The sequence below is a fragment of the Rhinoderma darwinii genome, chromosome 1 (genome assembly GCF_050947455.1).
Source record: "Rhinoderma darwinii isolate aRhiDar2 chromosome 1, aRhiDar2.hap1, whole genome shotgun sequence".
Lineage (NCBI taxonomy): Eukaryota > Metazoa > Chordata > Amphibia > Anura > Rhinodermatidae > Rhinoderma > Rhinoderma darwinii.
The window spans coordinates 481,152,474-481,174,963 of record NC_134687.1 but is presented as its reverse complement, the minus strand read 5'-3'; the positions used below and the strand labels follow the sequence as shown (position 1 = coordinate 481,174,963).

Genomic DNA, 22,490 nt, shown 5'->3' with positions numbered 1-22,490 from the left:
GGGCAGTACTCTTCACTCTGCAGTGTTAGCAGCCAGTGAAAGGGCAGTGTTCTTCACTCTACAGTGTTAGCAGCCAGTGACAGGGCAGTGCTCTTCACTCTGCAGTGTTAGCAGCCAATGACAAGGTAGTACTCTTCACTCTGCAGTGTTAGCAGACAGTGACAGGGCAGTTCTCTTCACTCTGCAGTGTTAGCAGCCAGTGACAGGGCAGTTCTCTTCACTCTGCAGTGTTAGCAACCAGTGACAAGGCAGTGCTATTCACTATGCAGTGTTAGCAGCCAGTGACAGGGCAGTTCTCTTCACTCTGCAGTGTTAGCAGCCAGTGACAAGGCAGTGCTATTCACTTTGCCGTGTTAACAGTCAGTGACAGGTCAGTGCTATTTACTCTGCAGTATTAGCAGCCAGTGACAGGGCAGTGTTCTTGACTCTGCAGTGTTAGCAGCCAGTGAAAAGGCAGTGCTTCTCACTCTACAGTGTTAGCAGCCAGTGACAGGGCAGTGCTCTTCACTCTGCAGTGTTAGCAGCCAGTGACAGGGCAGTGCTATCCACTCTGCAGTGTTAGCAACCAGTGACAGGGCAGTGCTCTCCACTCTGCAGTGTTAGCAACCAGTGATAGGGCAGTGCTCTTCACTCTGCAGTGTTAGCACCCAGTGACAGGGCAGTTCTCTTCACTTTGCAGTGTTAGCAGCCAGTAACAGGGCAGTTCTCTTCACTCTACAGTGTTAACAGCCAGTGACAGGGCAGTTCTCTTGACTTTGCAGTGTTAGCAGCCAGTGACAGAGCAGTGCTCTTCACTCTGCAGTGTTAGCAGCCAGTGGCAAGGCAGTGCTCTTCACTCTGCAGTTAGCAACCAGTGAAAGGGCAGTGCTCTTCACTCTGCAGTGTTAGCAGCCAGTGACAGGGCAGTGCGCTATACTAAGCAGTGTTAGTAGCCAGTGACAGGGCAGTGCTCTTCACTCTGCAGTGTTATCAGCCAGTGACAGTGTAGTGCTCTTCACTCTGCAGTGTTAGCAGCCAGTGACAGGACAGTGCTCCTTACAAGCAGTGTTAGCTGCCAGTGACAGGACAGTGCTCTTTACTAAGCAGCATTAGCAGCCAGTGACAGGGCAGTGCTCTTCACTCTGCAGTGTTAGCAGCCAGTGACAGGGTAGTGCTCTTTGCTAAGCAGTGTTAGCAACCAGTGACAGGACAGTGCTCTTTACTAAGCAGTGTTAGCTGCCATTGACAGGGCAGTTCTCGTCACTCTGCAGTGTTAGCAGCCAGTGACAAGGCAGTCCTCTTTGCATAGCAGTGTAAGCAGCCAGTGACATGGCAGTGCTCTTCACTCAGCAGAGTTAGCAGCCAGTGACAGGGCAGTGCTCTTCACTCAGCAGAGTTAGCAGCCAGTGACAGGGCAGTGCTCTTCACTCTGCAGTGTTAGCAGCCAGTGACCGGGCAGTGCTCTTCACTCTGCAGTGTTAGCAGCCTGTGAAAGGGCAGTACATGTCACGCTCCTCATGCGTCCTGTGGAAGTTACTTTCATTTTCAGCAGCTATAAGGGACACTTGATGTGAGCAGTGTGGAGAAGCCGCCAGACTGGAAGTCATGTTCTTCTTTGAGTACAGCACTGATAAGGAGCTCCGGATTAGGAGTGCACCACTGGGAACGATAAAGTGGGGGATCACTCTTGGTGTGTTCGTATACATGTGGTGAGTACAGACAGGTGTGTTCTATCTTAGGCTGGAAACACACATCCAGTTTTTGGTGTAGATTTTGATGCAGTTTTGTTTTTTTAGCAAAGGACGAATGGATTTATAAGGAATTAGAAATAAAGAAAGAATTTATACTTCTGCTTTACCTTGGATACACTTTGGGCTACAAGAAAATCTGCAACAAAATCTGAAACATAATCTTGATGTGTTTCCAGCGTTACTGATGCACAGGGTGACATTGTTTTACATCCTTGCTGTGTGTCTATAGGTAGGAACTCCCTGCCCTACCTGTTAACAATGCAGCATAGCCACAATACAATGTGTCACTTTCTAAACTAATAGCAATAAGCAGACTTTTATTAATAAGAAACTGAAGTTTTATAAAGTACTGGGAAGTAGCAGAGCAAGTTTGTTGCATTTTCCCCACAATTTTCTTCCAGCTGTCACTCATGTGGTATGTCTACATAGCATAGATAAGACAATTTGCCACTATCCGGCCTGTGATATTTGTCACTATTGGGGCATTGCAAGATATCTCCCACAATGGGATAGATTATGCATTGTCTCATGTACTCACACATAGAACTGATTGTTTTAGTAACAAAGACATAATTATGGTATTTTTCAGTATTAACAATTTTTTCATGTAATACAACCTATAACGATCTGATATTTATGAAATAAAACCAAAATGATCAAATACTATCACTTGGTAATCACTTGAATTGTATGAAAATGTAATTGGATATGGTGGTTGGCTATGCTTTTGATCATCAATTAGTCATCTTCTAATTGTAACATGTATTTGGCAATCAGACAAGTCGTGAACAGTAAGTTACTGTGAGGCACATTAAACATACTGTGGCTTACAATATATATTAAACATCCTAAGCCCAAAAAAATTACGCAACTGCATAAACAAGTATGCATGGGCAGATCCAGGATTGTAAAAATGGGGGGGGGGGGGGGGGGGGGGTTTGACGTACAATGTGCACACTATATAACGTTCTGTGTTTGCTGTTGTCATACCTACAGCGCTGCCCTATGGCCCAAATATTATTTTGCAGAAATAGTAGTACCATAACTATAGTGTACTTGGAAAGAATAGTGTCATGCACATAATAAATAAATTTATAAAATAATAATAAAAACAATAGTGTCACACAGAGTGTCCCCAAAAGAAATGGTATTACACATAGATTGCCCAAAAATAATAGTACCACACGTGTCCCCGAAAATATTAATGTCACTTACATAGTCCGACAAAAAAAGAATAGTCACAATCAGTGCTCCCAAAATAATAGTGCTACTATCAGTGCCCCAATATAATAAAGTTACACTCAGTGCCTACAGAATAATAGTCACACACACAGAGTGCCCCCTCAAATAAAATATTAAAAAGTAGGAACAGACTCACCAAATTCCAAACAGCTGATCTGCCTCTGCGGCCCAAGACACGATGGCACAGTGACGTCAATGCATATTGGCAGCATGCATTGGAACAGCGGGCCTAGCGCCCCTGCGACATCGTCGCCCAAATCTACCCCTGTGAGTAGGAGCCGTGAAAATTTAATAATGTATCTATTGAAAGGGTTTTTAAAAAATCTTTTTTATGACTGACTTTTGGATGGAATCTTTCAGAGCTCAGGCTATATAAATAAAGAGGAAAGACCGAAGGGAATAATCTAGCTCCCATCCAGCCTGTTTTTTGGGGTATTCCCACAGGATAGGCGATAAATGTCTGATCGCTGGGGCCCCCACTGATCGGGAGAATGGGGGCCCAGAACCCCCTGTTCTTACTCAACCGCAAATGGAACGGCGGTTGTGCTTGAGCGCTAGCGGTCTATTCAAAGTGTACGGTAATGATAGTAAAAGCTTAGTAGAGCGCTCGGCTGTTTTCATCAGTCCCATAGACATTAAATGGAGCGGCCGGCGCACGCTCGACTGCCACTCCTTCTCATTGCGGAAAGTGCAGTGTGAAGGAACGGGGGTTTCGGCCCACCATTCTCGTGATGGGTGGGTCCCCCAGCGATCAGACAATTATCCCCTATCTTCAGTATAGGTGATTGTAAAGGATCTGCCAGGCACTGCGGGGTTAACTCCCAGAACTAATCAGTCAGCACCTGAGAATACATCCCTGAGACTGACTCCTGCTTCCACCATTCAGGCTGGCAGGCTTAGGAGTGGGAGAGCCTATCGTAACCTGGCCAGACTCAGCTAGCTCCCGCCCTCGGTCTATTTAAGCCTGCACTTCCTGTCCCTCGGTGCTTGTTATTGCTTTGGTTTCCTTCCTTGTGGTTCCTGGCCCAGCTACAGCTCCTGCTATTTTTGATCCTGCTCCATACCGACCCTGGCTTACCGACTACTCTTCTGCTTTTCGTTTTGTACCTCGCACACTCCTGGCTTGACTCGGCTCGTTCACCACTCTGGTTGCTCACGGTGTTGCCGTGGGCAACGGCCCCTTTTCCTTGCTTGTGTTCCTTGTATGTTTGTCGTGTTTGTCGTGCACTTACTGAGCGCAGGGACCGCCGCCCAGTTGTACCCCGTCGCCTAGGGCGGGTCGTTGCAAGTAGGCAGGGACAGAGTGGCGGGTAGATTAGGGCTCACTTGTCCGTCTCCCTACCCCCTGCCGTTACATAATAACAAGCCCATACCTAGTCTACCCCTGGTCCCTGACACCACTATGGATCCCCGTGAGACCCTGGCTCAGCAAATGCAGGGTCTCTCCCTACAGGTCCAGGCCCTGGCTCAGAGGGTCAACCAGCCTGATGCTACCCTGGTAGTTCCCCGCACCGCACCTCTTGAACCCCACCTCAAGTTGCCCGACCGGTTCTCAGGGGACCGGAGGACTTTTCTCTCCTTTCGGGAGAGTTGTAGGCTTTACTTTCGTTTAAAGCCTCATTCCTCAGGTTCTGAGAGCCAGCGGGTGGGTATAATTATGTCCCGGCTCCAGGAAGGGCCCCAAGAGTGGGCCTTCTCCTTGGCTCCTGACGCCCCTGAACTTTCCTCCGTTGATTGTTTCTTTTCTGCTCTCGGACTTATTTATGACGAGACTGACAGGACTGCCTTTGCCGAGAGTCAGCTGGTGACCTTAAGTCAGGGTAAGAGACCTGTTGAGGAGTATTGCTCTGACTTTCGGAAGTGGTGCGTAGCTTCTCGGTGGAATGACCCTGCCTTAAGGTGCCAGTTTAGGTTGGGTCTGTCGAATGCCCTGAAAGACCTGCTAGTTAGCTATCCCTCTTGTGACTCCCTAGACCTGGTTATGGCTTTAGCGATACGACTTGACCGACGTCTCAGGGAACGACAACGTGAACGTTTATGTGTTTTCTCCTCCGACTCCCCCATGATGCCTCCCGAAGCTCCGTTGCTTCGTTCCTCCCCGAAAGATTCAGAGATACCTATGCAACTCGGGGCCTCCGTGTCCCCCCAACAACGTAGAGAATTCCGCAGGAAGAATGGTCTCTGCTTCTACTGTGGGGACGACAAGCATCAAGTGAACAACTGTCCTAAGCGTAAGGTTGCAGCCAGAGAACTTCCGCGTCTAAGTGATCATCGGGGAGGTCACTTGGGCGCACAGGTATTTCCCGTAAATATGAAACGTACTAAGATCTTGCTTCCCTTTCAGGTCTCTTTTGGTGGTAGGTCTGCTACCGGCAGTGCTTTCGTGGATTCAGGGTCCTCTACTAATATCATGTCTGTGGAATTTGCTATGTCCCTTGCTATGCCTCTTATTGATTTGCCTAAACCTGTCCCGGTAGTGGGTATCGACGCCACTCCTCTTGCTAATGGTTATTTTACACAGCATACCCCTGTTTTTGAACTCCTTGTTGGCTCCATGCATTTGGAGCAATGCTCTGTACTGTTGATGCAGGGATTATCGTACGATTTGGTGCTAGGTCTTCCCTGGTTGCAGTTGCATAATCCCACGTTTGACTGGAATACTGGGGAGCTAACCAAATGGAGTAATGAATGTTGTACGTCATGTTTTTCTGTTAATTCTATTTCTCCCCCTAAGGAGGCGAATACGCTACCCGAGTTTGTTCAGGACTTCGCTGATGTTTTCTCTAGGGAGGCCTCCGAAGTGTTACCTCCTCATAGAGAATACGATTGCGCTATCGAATTGGTACCAGGAGCTAAGCTTCCTAAGGGTAGGATATTTAATCTTTCTTGTCCCGAACGTGAAGCTATGAGAGTGTATATCCAGGAATCCCTGGCCAAGGGTTACATTCATCCCTCTTCTTCTCCGGTAGGTGCTGGCTTCTTCTTCGTGGGGAAGAAGGATGGTGGTCTTAGGCCATGCATTGACTACCGTAGCCTGAATAAGGTCACGGTAAGGAACCAGTATCCCCTTCCTTTGATTCCCGATCTCTTTAATCAGGTTCAGGGGGCCCAATGGTTTTCTAAATTGGATCTACGGGGGGCGTATAACCTTATTCGCATCAAAGAGGGGGATGAGTGGAAGACTGCGTTTAACACGCCCGAAGGCCATTTCGAATACCTCGTCATGCCCTTTGGGTTGTGTAATGCCCCTGCGGTCTTCCAGAATTTCATAAATGAGATTTTGAGAAATTACCTGGGGATTTTTCTGGTAGTGTACCTTGATGACATACTGGTGTTTTCCAAGGACTGGTCCTCCCACGTGGAGCATGTCAGGAAGGTGCTCCAGGTCCTTCGGGAAAATAAACTGTTTGCCAAAACCGAAAAATGTGTGTTTGGGGTACAGGAGATTCCATTTTTGGGTCAAATCCTCACTCCTCATGAATTCCGCATGGACCCCGCCAAGGTTCAGGCTGTGGCGGAATGGGTCCAACCTGCCTCCCTGAAGGCGTTACAGTGTTTTTTGGGGTTTGCTAATTATTACAGGAGATTTATTGCTAACTTCTCGGTCATCGCTAAGCCCATTACGGACCTCACTCGCAAAGGTGCTGATCTCCTCCACTGGCCTCCTGAGGCTGTCCAGGCTTTTGAGGTCCTTAAGAAGTGCTTTGTCTCGGCCCCGGTGCTGGTTCAGCCCAACCAAATGGAGCCATTTATCGTGGAAGTTGACGCATCTGAGGTGGGAGTGGGGGCTGTCTTGTCCCAGGGTACCAGGTCCCTCACCCATCTCCGCCCCTGTGCCTACTTCTCCAGGAAGTTTTCGCCAACTGAAAGTAACTATGATATTGGCAACCGCGAACTCTTAGCCATTAAATGGGCATTTGAAGAGTGGCGCCACTTCCTGGAGGGGGCTAGGCACCAGGTAACGGTCCTTACCGACCACAAGAATCTGGTGTTCCTAGAATCTGCCCGGAGGCTAAACCCGAGACAAGCTCGATGGGCGTTATTTTTTACCAGATTCAATTTTTTGGTTACCTATAGGGCTGGGTCTAAAAATATTAAGGCTGATGCACTGTCGCGTAGCTTCATGGCCAGCCCTCCTTCGGAGGAAGATCCTGCTTGTATTTTGCCTCCAGGTATAATCATTTCCTCGATCGATTCTGATTTAGTCTCTGAAATTGCTGCTGATCAAGGTGCAGCTCCCGGGAACCTTCCTGAGAACAAGCTGTTTGTTCCCCTGCAATTCCGGCTAAGGGTACTTAGGGAAAATCATGACTCCGCACTATCTGGCCATCCAGGCATCCTGGGTACCAAACACCTAATTACCAGAAATTATTGGTGGCCTGGGTTGCCTAAAGACGTTAAGGCCTACGTCGCCGCTTGTGAGGTTTGTGCTAGGTCCAAGACTCCCAGGTCCCGACCAGCGGGCTTACTGCGTTCGTTGCCCATTCCCCAGAGACCTTGGACACATATCTCCATGGATTTTATCACCGATTTGCCTCCTTCCCAAGGCAAGTCGGTGGTGTGGGTGGTGGTGGACCGCTTCAGTAAGATGTGCCACTTTGTGCCCCTCAAGAAACTACCCAACGCCAAAACGTTGGCTACCTTGTTTGTCAAACACATCCTGCGTCTCCATGGGGTCCCTGTCAATATTGTTTCGGACAGAGGGGTACAATTTGTTTCATTGTTTTGGAGAGCCTTCTGTATGAAGTTGGGGATTGATCTGTCCTTCTCCTCTGCCTTCCATCCTGAAACCAATGGCCAAACGGAGAGGACTAATCAGTCTCTCGAACAATACTTAAGGTGTTTTGTCTCTGACTGTCAATTTGATTGGGTCTCTTTCATTCCCCTCGCCGAATTTTCCCTTAATAACCGGGTCAGTAACTCGTCTGGGGTCTCTCCTTTTTTTTGTAATTTTGGGTTTAATCCACGGTTCTCCTCCGTTTCACCTGGTAGTTCCAACAATCCTGAGGTAGAGGTCGTTCATCGGGAACTGTGCACAGTCTGGGCCCAGGTTCAGAAAAACCTAGAGGTGTCCCAGAGCGTACAAAAAACTCAGGCTGATAAAAAACGTTCTGCTAACCCCCTGTTTATGGTCGGGGATCTGGTGTGGTTGTCGTCTAGGAACTTGCGTCTCAAGGTTCCGTCCAAGAAGTTTGCTCCCCGGTTTATTGGGCCGTATAAGGTCATCGAGGTCCTCAATCCTGTCTCCTTCCGGCTGGAGTTACCCCCGTCTTTTCGGATACACGACGTGTTTCATGCCTCCCTCCTCAAACGCTGCTCCCCGTCCTTGGCTCCCTCGAGGAGACCTCCTGTTCCCATCCTCACCCTGGAGGGGGTGGAATTCGAGGTGGCCAGGATTGTGGACAGCAAGATGGTCCAAGGCTCCCTCCAGTACCTGGTCCATTGGAGAGGATACGGGCCCGAGGAGAGGACTTGGGTACCCGCCCGGGATGTTCACGCTGGGGTATTGGTCAGGAGGTTCCACCTGCGTTTCCCCAGTAAGCCAGGTCCACTTAGAAAGGGTCCGGTGGCCCCTCATAAAAGGGGGGGTACTGTAAAGGATCTGCCAGGCACTGCGGGGTTAACTCCCAGAACTAATCAGTCAGCACCTGAGAATACATCCCTGAGACTGACTCCTGCTTCCACCATTCAGGCTGGCAGGCTTAGGAATGGGAGAGCCTATCGTAACCTGGCCAGACTCAGCTAGCTCCCGCCCTCGGTCTATTTAAGCCTGCACTTCCTGTCCCTCGGTGCTTGTTATTGCTTTGGTTTCCTTCCTTGTGGTTCCTGGCCCAGCTACAGCTCCTGCTATTTTTGATCCTGCTCCATACCGACCCTGGCTTACCGACTACTCTTCTGCTTTTCGTTTTGTACCTCGCACACTCCTGGCTTGACTCGGCTCGTTCACCACTCTGGTTGCTCACGGTGTTGCCGTGGGCAACGGCCCCTTTTCCTTGCTTGTGTTCCTTGTATGTTTGTCGTGTTTGTCGTGCACTTACTGAGCGCAGGGACCGCCGCCCAGTTGTACCCCGTCGCCTAGGGCGGGTCGTTGCAAGTAGGCAGGGACAGAGTGGCGGGTAGATTAGGGCTCACTTGTCCGTCTCCCTACCCCCTGCCGTTACAGTGATAATTGTCGATTCTGGTACGACCCATTTAAGACATAGTAAAATGATCCACTGCCTGAAAAGTGTGTTTTTCACAACGTTCATGTTGTACTTCCTAGGAATCCGGATTCAGTATAGGGATATGTGACGTGTGACAGGCATATTGTTGATTCCTTGGGCTGTAGATCTCCTAGAGATTCCTTTACTGAATACAGAAGCACAGTATGTGTTTTACCAGGTGTGTTATTTCCTCATTGGTTTGTTATATTACATGCACCCTTAATGTGCCTACAGTGTTTATTCAATATAAACAGACTGTTCTTAAGTAAAAATGGGAGTTGAACCCACTTGTTTTAGGAGGCTGGCAGACATCTGGGCTGTGGCACAAGCACTCAGCAGATGTGAGTGGGAGTTGGTTGCTTGAAAAAATGTTACAAAAATCTATTAGGCAGCTTCATAATATTTTGAAGCAGTGTTGGGAAGGAAGTAGTAAAGAGGATAGCAAATACAGGAAAGCTAGTAGAAGATTGCATATCTGTAATGCACAGACTTTTTCAGATTTTTTTCACTTCGTAATAAGATTGAGTAATTTTATACACATCAATCCCCTAACAAAATATAGAGTCCATAAACACTCTAAGACCCTGTGTACATGGCCATAGTCGTGTTCTGTGTCACTTACAACAAAGGGCACTCCCAGTTCTGCCGTATCAGTCTTCTGTGGGAGAATACAGTGCCTGATGGAGGCACAACATGATGGCACACATAATGGCTACCCAGTCTATACCCCACTGTATAGTATCTACATATAATAATGCTCCAGAGTTCTAGTAAAATCTGGATCTGGGTTCTGGGGTCTCAATTAGGTGAATATTCACTAAGAACAAGAATGATGTGGTTGGAAAGGTTGCAAGCTGTTCACTAGTTGAACATTCATAGGTCACAGACTGATCACATGAGGCTCCATTCGCTGATCACATCTGTGTATGAGGGTTCAGTGCTGTAAAAATAGAACAGAAGAAGGAGCTGTAATTTGTCAGTTTCCTGTGGAGAAAGCTGCTTCCTCTGCTGAGATTAGGTATGTCTAAGAAAATGGAACAGAGTAGTATATTTGCACCTTTAAGCGATAACATTAAAACCACAAACCACAAACCACCTGCTTAATAGTTTGTAGGTCCACCTCATTCTGCCAAGAAAGCTCTGACCCATCAACGCATGGAGTCCACAAGATCTTTGAAGGTGTCCTGTGGTATCTGGCACCAATTCGTTTGCAGCAGATTGTTTAAGGATTGGACTTGTTTTCCACCACATCCAAAAGATGCTTTATCAGATTGAGATCTGGGGAATTTGGAAGCAAATTCAACACATTGAACTCCATTAGGGAATACCATTTGCCATAAAGGGTTGTACTCGGTCTGCAACAATGTTCAGGTAGGTGGTACCTGTCAATGTAACATTCACATGAATGCCGGGACCCAAGGTTTCACAGGAAAGTATTACCCAGAGCACCACACTGCCATCTCTTCCCCGGGTAAGTGACGCATACACACGGCTGTCCACATGAAAGACGACATGATTCATCAGACTAGGCCACCTTTTTCCATTGCTTTATGGTCAAGTTCTCATGCTCACTTTCCCATTGTAGACACTTTTGGCTTTTGGCACTGCACAAGGTGCAGCAATGGCACTCTTATTGATCTGCGGCTACACAGCCCCAAAAGCAGCAAGCTGTGATACACTGTGTGTGTGTCTCGACACCTTTCAATCATAGCCAGCATTAATATTTTACATTTGTGCTTCTGTAGTTCTTCTGTTAGATCAGACCATATAAGCTAGCCTTTGCTCCCCTCACACATTAATGAGCTTTGGGCGCCCACGAGCCTGTTGTCGATTCACCAGTAGTCGTTTGTTGGACCACTTTTGGTAGATACTAACAGCTGCATACTGGGAACACCCCACAAGACATGCCGTTTTAGAGAAGCTCTGACCAGTCATCTAGACATCACAATTTGGCCCTTGTCAAAGTCACTCATACCTTTAGGTTTGTCCATTTTTCCTGCATCCAGCATATCAACTTCAAGAACTGACTGTTCTTCTGCTGCTTAGTATATTCCACCCCTTGACAGGTGCTATTGTAAAAAGATAATAAATGTTATTCACTTCACCTGTCAGTGGTTTCAATGTTATGGCCGATTGGTACATACACACTACAAGGACAAAAGTATTGGGACACACCTCTTAATCATTGAAATCAGTTGTTTAATTCAGTCCCATTGCCACAGGTGTATAAAATAAAGCCCCTAGCCATGCAGTCTGCCTTTACAAACATTTTTGAAATAATGGGTCATTCTACAGAACTCACTGAATTTGAGCGTGGTACTGTAATAGGATGCCACCATTGTAACAAGTCAGTTCCCGAAATTTCTTCCCTCCTAGATAGTTCATGATCAATTCTGTGCGGTATTATTGCAAAGTGGAAGCATTTAGGATCCACTGTAACTCAGCCACGAAGTGGTAGACCACTTTCAGTTACAGAGAGGGGTCACCGAGTGCTGAGTCGCATAGTGCATAAAAATCACCAACGCTCTGCTGATTCAATAACTGCAATAAATTGAGTATAAGAAATTTAAAATTGTCTAGCATGTCTAGCTAGATGCACCAAACTTCTCATGTAGCATGCACCACTTTGATAAATTTGGTGCATTTTCTAACTTTACGCTGTCTAAAACTTCGATATTATTAGTAAATCTGCCCCTCTGATCCAAAATGTGAATAACATGGGACATTCCCAGAAAGCGTGCAGTAGAGTATCCACCTTGACTCCACATCTCCAACATATAGGGGAAACTGAAGGTATTAGTTCATGGAGTCTAGAAGGGACTCTGTGCCATTGGGAGAGGAGCTTATAGTCTGCTTCTTGTGTGCTTTACACTGCCGTCATGGCTCCTCCAGGAGCGGAATACCCGGCCAGAGCGTTGCCGACGCTCTGGTCGGGGATTCCGGTACAGAAGGAGCCCCTGACATCACTGACCATATATGGATAGTGACGTCAGGGGCTTCTCCAGGAGCGGAATCCTCGTCCACAGCATTGCCAATGCTTTTGTCAGGGATTACGCTCCTAGAGGGAGCCACTGTCCATATATCCCTGTCCATATATGGACAGGGATGTCAGGGGCTCCTCCTGGACCGGAATCCCCGGCAAGAGCATTGCCGACACTCTGGATGGGGATTCCGCTCCTGGAGAAGCCCCTGATGTCACTATACATATATGGACAGTGACAACAGCGGCTCCAGGAGCAGAATCCCCAGCCAGAGCGTTGCCGATGCTCTGGCTGGGCATTCCGGCCCAGAAGGAGCCCCTGACATCATTGTCCATATATGGACAGTGACATTAGGGGCTCCTCTAGGAGAGGAATCCCCAGCCAGAGCGTCGGCAATGCTCTAGCTGGGCATTATACTCCTAGAGGGAGCCCCAAAGGCGCTATCTACAGCGAGGGGAGGGGTGTAACGCTATCTATACGGTGGGAAGTGTGGCACAATCTACAAGGGGGGGTGTGGCACTACCTACCAGGGGGTGTGTGTGGCAATATCTACAAAACTGCTGTTTTCTGCCATTTTACTGCTGCCGTGAGTTCCCCCGCAAAGGAGCCCACTAAGTCTGAGTCACCCAAGGGCCCACATGAACCTGGAGCCAGCCCTGCTGCTGGATATAGATCTGTGTGCAAGTTGATAAAGTCTCTCACATTCTGGCCTGAAGGATATAGCTAAATCTCTTTCCCATTTTATAATGTAGGAGGGAATGCTTGCAGGGGAGATAAGGATCTTATAAATATGTGACACCGCATGTCATTTACTTCCTGTAGAGGTCCATATTGTTTTGAAGCGTGTTCTGCGGTGAGCAAATTCACCGGAGGACTGGAGAAAGTCCAGGTAATACTTTAGTTGGGTGATCTGCCAAGTGAAGATGGGGCATGGGTCCGTACATTCATGTAGCAATGTTTTTTTCCCAAAATGAGCCATCTAGTAATGGCTCTGAGGTAATTGGCTTTAAGCCAAGTGCAAAAAGAGAACCTCTCCAGCCCTGAGGGGGAATCCCGGATTTTCCAATATTAGATAAACTGTAAAAGAGTATGCTGAGATATCACTCTTTGGTAATAAGCGTAGCACAATTTTAAGAGTCGGTGCAATGGTGGGATGGTTTGTAAGAGGTTGCGTAAGTTTACTTGTAGTCCAAGGCGTTGTGGCCAAGGGAGTAATGGAGAAGTACTGTTCCATGTGAACCCATTGTTTATTGGCTAAATCCCTACATCAGTTAGGCTATGTTCACATCTGCGTCAGGGCTTCGTTCCAACGTTCCGTCTCAGAAATCGATGGTAATGGAAACGAAAACCTATGGTTTCCGTTTGTGTCAGTCAGGGCTCCGTTCTGATGGAAAGCTCAGATGGAACGGAGCCCTGACGCAGATGTGAACGAAGCCTTATTAACGATACATAGGAGATGGGCACTGTGATAATGAGACAAGGGATTTGGTAAACCGATACCTCCACCTGATTTAGGACGAGTTAGCAGGGTCTTAGCAAGTCTAACAGGTTTTCCTGCCCGTATGGTGAGAATTGGACAGTGAGGAAAAGAAAAGGCGTGGTTTATGAATTGGCACTACCTGAAAAAAATATAAAACACGGGGGACAATTTTTAAATAAGGAGCAATTTTCCAAACGAGGTGAAGGTAACCTTTGTCCATGTAGAAAGGTCGGTTTTAAGTTAACTTAGAATATGAGAAAAATTGAGGGAGCATAAGTGGGACACATCCCTTTTAATGAGGAAACTCATTAAAAGGTGCTGATTGACAGGGCAAGTCATTCTGCCCTGCCAATCAGCATCTTTGAACTACGCGTCGTTCAGCTCCAGCAGACCTGCTCAGAAGAGAGCAGATCTGCATTGCCACCGGACGGCACGGGAACGGGATTGTTAACGCAATCATGGGCCAAAATATATTAGACTGAAATTTGTAATGGGTATGTCAACCGATACCCGCCCTCCAGTGATTTATCCAGATCCAAATCATAGGTGATCGAGATATATATATATATATATATATATATATATCTCTGAGAGAAAAGATGACACAAGAGACCATGCTTTGTATGCTCAAAATCCTTCTCTGCCGTTTATTCATCAAACAATTACAAAAATATCTTTCACAGTAGGAGCAGCTTGATTCCAGCCAATCATTTACAATGTTTACAATATGAAATTTATTTTTGATTTCATTTAACCAATAGCATAAAATGACAATATGTTTTGTCCTGAACCAATCATAAACTTTCATGACGTCTGAAGTGTAAAACTATGAGTTCCCAAAACATACCAAGTCATAGATGCTAGGAGTCAGACTACCCCCTCCATTATATTAAACAAACCTCTTCTCTAAGGCTAAGAGTCAGACTGACCCCTCCCTTATGGTAAACATGATCTTTCTCTAGACTCTCAAGGATGATCAGCTCCTTATCACACAAAAATGATTAAAAACATTCAACTCGAGAACACATAACATAGAATTGTTTCAAGACAACTGCTGACATACACTACCGTTCAAAAGTTTAGGGTCACTTAGAAATTTCCTTATTTTGAAAGAAAAGCACAGTTTTTTTCAATGAAGATAACATTAATTTAATCAGAAATACACTCTATACATTGTTAATGTGCTAAATGACTATTCTAGCTGCAAACGTCTGGTTTTTAATGAAATATCTACATAGGTGTATAGAGGCCCATTTCCAGCAACCATCACTCCAGTGTTCTAATAGTACATTGTGTTTGCTAACTGTGTTAGAAGGCTAATGGATGATTAGAAAACAATTGAAAACCCTTGTGCAATTATGTTAGCACCGCTGTAAACAGTTTTGCTGTTTAGAGGAGCTATAAAACTGACCTTCCTTTGAGCTAGTTGAGAATCTGGAGCATTACATTTGTGGGTTCGATTAAACTCTCAAAATGGCTAGAAAAAGAGAGCTTTTATGTGAAACCCGACAGTCTATTCTTGTTCTTAGAAATGAAGGCTATTCCATGCGAGAAATTGCCAAGAAACTGAAGATTTCCTTCAACGGTGTGTACTACTCCCTTCAGAGGACAGCACAAACAGGCTCTAACCAGAGTAGAAAGAGAAGTGGGAGGCCCCGCTGCACAACTGAGCAACAAGACAAGTACATTAGAGTCTCTAGTTTGAGAAATAGACGCCTCACAGGTCCTCAACTGGCAGCTTCATTAAATAGTACCCGCAAAACGCCAGTGTCAACGTCTACAGTGAAGAGGCGAGACCGGGATGCTGGCCTTCAGGGTAGAGTGGCAAAGAAAAAGCCATATCTGAGACTAGCTAATAAAAGGAAAATATTAATATGGGCAAAAGCACACAGACATTGGACAGAGGAAGATTGGAAAAAAGTGTTAGGCCTCATTTACACGAGCGTATTATACGCGCGTGCGACGCGCGTGCTTTTCACGCGTGCTTTTCACGCGTGTCGTACGCACCTATAATAGTCTATGGGGCTGTTTAGACGATGCGTGAATTTTGTGCTGCGTGAGTGCGTTGCGTAAAACTCACGACATGTTCTATATTCTTGCGTTTTTCACGCAACACGCACCCATTGACTTCAATGGGTGCGTGAAAACAACGCATGCCACACTGACGGTCCTGCGTTGCATGCGCGAAAATCACGCAAGAGCTGTCAAAAGGATGAATGTAAACAGAAAAGCACCACGTGCTTTTCTGGTTACAAACATCCAAACGGAGTGTCAAATTAGAGATGAGCGCACCGAACTTCACCGGGTTCGGCCGAACTCGTTTTAACCGAACCCGGCAAAAAATGTTCGGGTACGCGACGTCAGGAGACAGTCACTGCCCACGGTGCTGAAAGACTTAAACTGTTTCAGCACCATGGACAGTGACTTTCGATCACAATATACATATACGTGTAAAAAAAAACAGAAGTTCTGACTTACCGATAAGTCCCGGCTCCTTCCTCCAGTCCGACCTCCCGGGATGACAATTCAGGCCAAGTGACAGCTGCAGCCAATCACAGGCCAAGCACAGGCTGCAGCCAATCACAGGCTGCAGCGGTCTCATGGCCTGCCGCGTCATCCTGGGAGGTGGGGCCGGATGACAAGAGAGGGACGCGTCACCAAGGCAACGGCCGGGAGACCGGACTGGAGGAAGCAGGCAGTTCATGGTAAGTGTGAACGTCTTTTTTTATTCACAGGTTGGTGTAGATTGTGATCGGCATTCACTGTCGAGGGTGCTGAAAGAGTTACTGCCGATCAGTTAGCTCTTTCAGCACCTTGGACAGTGACGGGCGTCGACTACCTCATCTCTATGATGGCGGCTGCGCGAAAATCACGCAGCCGCGCATCATACACGGATGACACACGGAGCTGTCAATTGCCTTTTGCGCACGCAAAACGCAGCGTTTTTTTGCGCGCGCAAAACGCACACGCTCGTGTAAATGAGGCCTTATGGACAGACAAATCGAAGTTTGAGGTGTTTGGATCACACAGAAGAACATTTGTGAGACGCAGAACAACTGAAAAGATGCTGGAAGAGTGCCTGACGCCATCTGTCAAGCATGGTGGAGGTAATGTGATGGTCTGGGCTGGCTTTGGTGCTGGTAAAGTGGGAGATTTGTACAAGGTAAAAGGGATTTTGAATAGGGAAGGCTATCACTCCATTTTGCAACGCCATGCCATACCCTGTGGACAGCGCTTGATTGGAGCCAATTTCATCCTACAACAGGACAATGACCCAAAGCACACCTCCAAATTATGCAAGAACTATTTAGGGAAGAAGCAGGCAGCTGGTATTCTATCTGTAGTGGAGTGGCCAGCGCAGTCACCAGATCTCAACCCCATAGAGCTGTTGTGGGAGCAGCTTGACCGTATGGTACGCAAGAAGTGCCCATCAAGCCAATCCAACTTGTGGATGGGGCTTCTGGAAGCATGGGGTGAAATTTCTCCCGATTACCTCAGCAAGTTAACAGCTAGAATGCCAAAGGTCTGCAATGCTGTAATTGCTGCAAATGGAGCATTCTTTGACGAAAGCAAAGTTTGAAGAAGAAAATTATTATTTCAAATAAAAATCATTATTTCTAACCTTGTCAATGTCTTGACTATATTTTCTAGTCATTTTGCAACTCATTTGATAAATATAAATGTGAGTTTTCATGGAAAACACAAAATTGTCTGGGTGACCCCAAACTTTTGTACGGTAGTGTATGTCATGCCGTGCGCACATCATGCAGGCTTCTACAAACCTAGTTGTGACATTATGTAAATCCAGGGACAAGCCAATTTTCTGTTACCTGGCTGCACATAATCTTGTTGTCAGGTCTGTCATCTTTTGCTCTCTCAATTGGCTTAACCGATGATCCAACAAAGGTCCTACTACCAATGGGCCCATAATTGTGGGCGATGCCAAAAGCGTACCTAGAGTACTCAGCAAGCACCTTCAGCTCTGCTCCTTGAGATGAACAAGAAGGTGAGAGTGGTTTTTGGATAATTTACCTTGTGCCTCGTATTCTGTCTTGTACATACTGTATATGATGAAGTATCTCTACATCACAAATTTACATTGAAAACCTATGTTGCATATAGATAGACTATTTCTAAAGGGTGGAGTTTTAATTTTCCACATGAATCTGATAACCTAGAAAACTTTGGAATCCCACCCCCATCAGGTCCTATAGATACCTGATAAATACCACAAATTAATACCACAACAAGAAAATTATTTTTACAAAAAATCTGGCATAAAATTAAAATTTTTCAGGTAATTTTCACCTCCTTCCCAACTAAATCTGTAAAAACTCATCTGTGAGTGATGTCACCTCGGCTTCCTGTGCAGATTTGCTGGGGGATAGGTGGAGACTACAGCACAGCATACACCATCTACACAGAAAAACTAAAAATCTGGGCTACTGTCATATACATTTAATCTAGGTTACTCATTGGGGTCTCATACACATTTTGTAGACCTCCTAGATCAGTCCCCCCCCACTACTCCCTCCTATTTGGACTCTGCAAAAGTAATGTAGCAGGGTTCAAAACTACATATCCCAACATAATAATGTCGGGCACTCTATCTGAGGGGGCACTAGTTTGGCCCCCTGTAATACACAATAGCCTTGACCTGCCTAAGTAGAGTCGTGTGTTAACGAACCTTCCCTTACCCCATCCTATCCCCCCACTCCCACCTTTAGGAAAGACACGTGACACCGAGGTTGGATGTGAAATGGCCACAGCATCCGTTTATTAATTTTACAGTTTTATAAAAACTATTTAAATCCGAAACCTTCGGATAACTAGTTAGGAATCCACCAGAGAATTCCTTCTAATAATTCACATGACCCAACATGGGTCAGAAACGTAAATAACAATTTAACGTTAACATTAACCCGAGCAGAGGAAGTCCTTGAGGCCCTTTCAGATATTCCTTTTTTAAGAACACACCGAGTTAGCCATCTGCAAACCACTAATTACCTCCAGCCGTAAACCAGCTCGGAAGCACCGTTCACCTCTGCAGATGGCTCCAACCACTAGAAGTCCACTTCAAGGGGATAACACCCGATGAAGCCCTCAAGTGATATACCGACCACTAGAAGTCCACTTCAAAGGGATAACACCCGATGAAGCCTTCAAGTGATATACCTTCTACCAGAAGACCACTTCAAAGGGATAACACCCGATGAAGTCTTCAACCATGTACCTTTTTTGGGGGACGCATACCCCCGATGCGACGCCCCCACCATTTTGTACTGACTGGCCTCAAGGACTCCCCCCGCCAGCTGCCATGACAACAGAACCTACTCAGGAAAAAAGGAAAAACATGTTAGATAAGCACACAAATAAACACAACACTCATAGACGGACGTACGCAAAGACCCACCACGTAACAAACCAAGGGCGGGAGGGTGGGAGCTTGTCCTCACTGTGCTACTCCTCCCGCTGCTCCCGGCTCAATGCCGCAAACAGCGGGAAGCGCAGCAACGGCCCCCTGACTCCTCCCCCCCCCCCCTCCGACTCCCTCCAACTCTCCCTAACATGTTAACCCTTTCCCTACCAGGGAGGTCATGGAGGCTTCCCTTCAGCCCTGCAGGCTCCGTCCAGCCCCTTCTTGACCTGCCTAAGTAGAGTCGTGTGTTAACGAACCTTCCCTTACCCCATCCTATCCCCCCACTCCCACCTTTAGGAAAGACACGTGACACCGAGGTTGGATGTGAAATGGCCACAGCAGCCGTTTATTAATTTTACAGTTTTATAAAAACAATTTAAATCCGAAACCTTCGGATAACTAGTTAGGAATCCACCAGAGAATTCCTTCTAATAATTCACATGACCCAACATGGGTCAGAAACGTAAATAACAATTTAACGTTAACATTAACCCGAGCAGAGGAAGTCCTTGAGGCCCTTTCAGATATTCCTTTTTTAAGAACACACCGAGTTAGCCATCTGCAAACCACTAATTACCTCCAGCCGTAAACCAGCTCGGAAGCACCGTTCACCTCTGCAGATGGCTCCAACCACTAGAAGTCCACTTCAAGGGGATAACACCCGATGAAGCCCTCAAGTGATATACCGACCACTAGAAGTCCACTTCAAAGGGATAACACCCGATGAAGCCTTCAAGTGATATACCTTCTACCAGAAGACCACTTCAAAGGGATAACACCCGATGAAGTCTTCAACCATGTACCTTTTTTGGGGGACGCATACCCCCGATGCGACCCCCCCACCATTTTGTACTGACTGGCCTCAAGGACTCCCCCCGCCACAGCGAAACAGGCCTTGACCACCTTAAGCCTGTGAGTTCCTCCACACCACCACCGCCCTTTCTATGCCTTCTGCTATCGCCAAGCTCCAAAGATCAATGCCAACCTCGGTCAGATGAACCCCGTCACTCCTCCAGAAATTCCCCATTCCTGACTCCAAATCCCTGTGCCTCACGCAAATGCCCCCGTTTTTTGCCACAAAACGGGACACCGCCCGATTAACTTTAATGCGAGCCTTATTGACTCTCTCCACAGATCTAGCCAACCGCCACTGTTTTCTTGGGACTATGTCTGACCACACTATCACCAACTTGGGATAAGAAACCCACAAACACAACATATCGTGTTTGATATCCCGCACCAACTCACGAAAGGGGCGGACTCCTCAGTCATTCCCACCCACGTGCAACACTAAGACCTCCGGAACCCTATCAAGCCGAGCATATGTCTGGAACTCCGCCAACACCCTGCTCCACGACATACCTCTAAATCCCAGCCAATGCACAACCGCATCCTGTCGCGGAATGCGCAACTGGCGACCATCCGGGCGGACGTCTGCCCTCAAAGCCCCCCAGTGCACGTAAGAATGACCCATCAACCACACCAAACACGGAGGCGAATCTGAAACGGAAAAAACAATTAGGCACCACCATATAACATTTTTAAAGCGTTACCAACAAACCTCATAACATATGGGGGCGGACATAGGACTTAAACCTGTTGGACTCCCAACGACCAATACGCCGCACCCCCTCATCATCCAACCCCCAGCGCCCCGCTTCTGTTGCTGCGCCAATCCTGAAGGAATGAGATGAATATGAGCCTGCCGCAACCCCAACCGCCGTCAAACATTTTTTAAATACAGCTCCAAACTGAAACCTGGACGAAAACGACCCGTCCACATGACGTAACAAAGGCAAATCTGGAGACCCCCTTTTTGGCGTAAAACCCCGCATGCACTCTACTGGGCACATAACCGACCCCGGGAGGGCGAACAAAACTATCAGTTTACCCTTCCCTGCTTGGTCAGTTTTTGACCGACGCAACCATACCTCCAGCCGATCTGCGAATAGGCTCACCTCCCAAGATCTCAGCCCCCCTGCCTGTTTGGTACTTGGCGACACCAACTCACCTATTCTAAATGCCCCAAAGAACGCTAATGAAAAAGCTAACCGAAACAAATCCATTTCGTCTGAAGAATGACAGACCGATGCTAATGAACCGCCCAACGAGCTAAGCAAAGCAAACGACACAGGCCTTCTACTATCCGCCTCCACCCTACCTCGTCGCAACCCCTTCAAAGCCTGCGATACCAGAAATTCCTTCGATACATCCTGAAAGCCCCGCAACTTAAACCCAAACGCCACCGCAGATATGAACCGGTTCACCTTTGCCACTGAAAACCCCGCCTCCCAGGCGTCCCCTAACCAGTACAAAAGTGCCACCAACCTGTCTCTATCCATATTGACGTCACCCAACTCTCTTACCCACTCCTCCCACTGCCTCCAACAAGCAGCATAAGCACTCCACGTCGTGCGCGCCAAAGACCTTTGTAACAGTTGTTCTACGGGACCGATACCAGATCCCAAAGATGTTCCGGACAAGCCAAACTGAGACGTTCCGCTCCCGGTGCCAATTCCCGAAACCGGGCCCACTGCGAGCGAGAAAGAGCATCAGCGATACAATTCCGTACTCCCGGGACATGCACCGCCACCACCCACGCGTTCAATGACAAACACACCAACACTAAATGTCGCAACAATTGAACTACCGGAGGAGAGGACGCCGTGATGTTATTAATGGCCAGCACCACCCCCATGTTGTCGCAGTAAAAACGGACCTTCTTATCCCTGAGCCTGTCCCCCCAAATGGTAGCCGCCACCACGATGGGAAACAGCTCGAGCAGGGCCAGATTCCGCGTGAGTCCACTGGACACCCAACTAGCCGGCCATTGACCCGCGCACCACGGACCTCCCCCGTAAGCTCCAAAACCGCCCGCCCCAGCCGCATCCGTAAAAATATTCAAATCACTCGTATCCTGCGCTGGGGCCATCCATAGCGAGCGACCATTGTACTGGCCCAAGAAGTCATCCCAAACCTGAAGATCAGCTCGGTGCTCCTCCTTGAGCCGCACAAAATGATGCGGCGCACGCACTCCCGCCGTTGCCGCCGCCAACCTCCTACCAAACACCCTCCCCATCGGCATAATCCTGCAGGCGAAATTCAACTTCCCCAGCAGCGACTGAAGCTCCCGCAGCGTCATTTTCTTCAGTCTACAAGCCCGCCGTACCTCCAGCCTCAAAGCACCCAACTTATCCGCAGGGAGACGACACTCCATTGCCCCCGAGTCTATTTCAATTCCCAAAAAACAAATCGTCGCTACCGGGCCCTCCGTTTTTTCTGGCGCCAAAGGAATCCCAAAATCCCTCGCCACCTTCTGTAGTGCATTAGGCAAATTAACGCAAACCGGCGAACCCCCCGGGCCAACGCACAAAAAATCATCTAAATAATGGATCAACGAGTCGACCCCGGATACTCCCCTCGTTACCCACTCCA

At 47.4% G+C, this 22,490-nt stretch overlaps 1 protein-coding gene across 1 annotated transcript in view; it reads left to right on the top strand.

Moving 5' to 3' along the window:
* Window positions 1–1,497: 1,497 nt before the first annotated feature.
* P2RX7 (purinergic receptor P2X 7) overlaps window positions 1,498–22,490 on the top strand; it is a 121,812-nt gene continuing 100,819 nt past the window's right edge. The window contains exon 1 of the mRNA XM_075834497.1: window positions 1,498–1,688. Coding sequence (XP_075690612.1) covers window positions 1,585–1,688 — 104 coding nt within the window. The 5' untranslated portion in view covers window positions 1,498–1,584. The remainder of the gene's footprint in view (window positions 1,689–22,490) is intronic.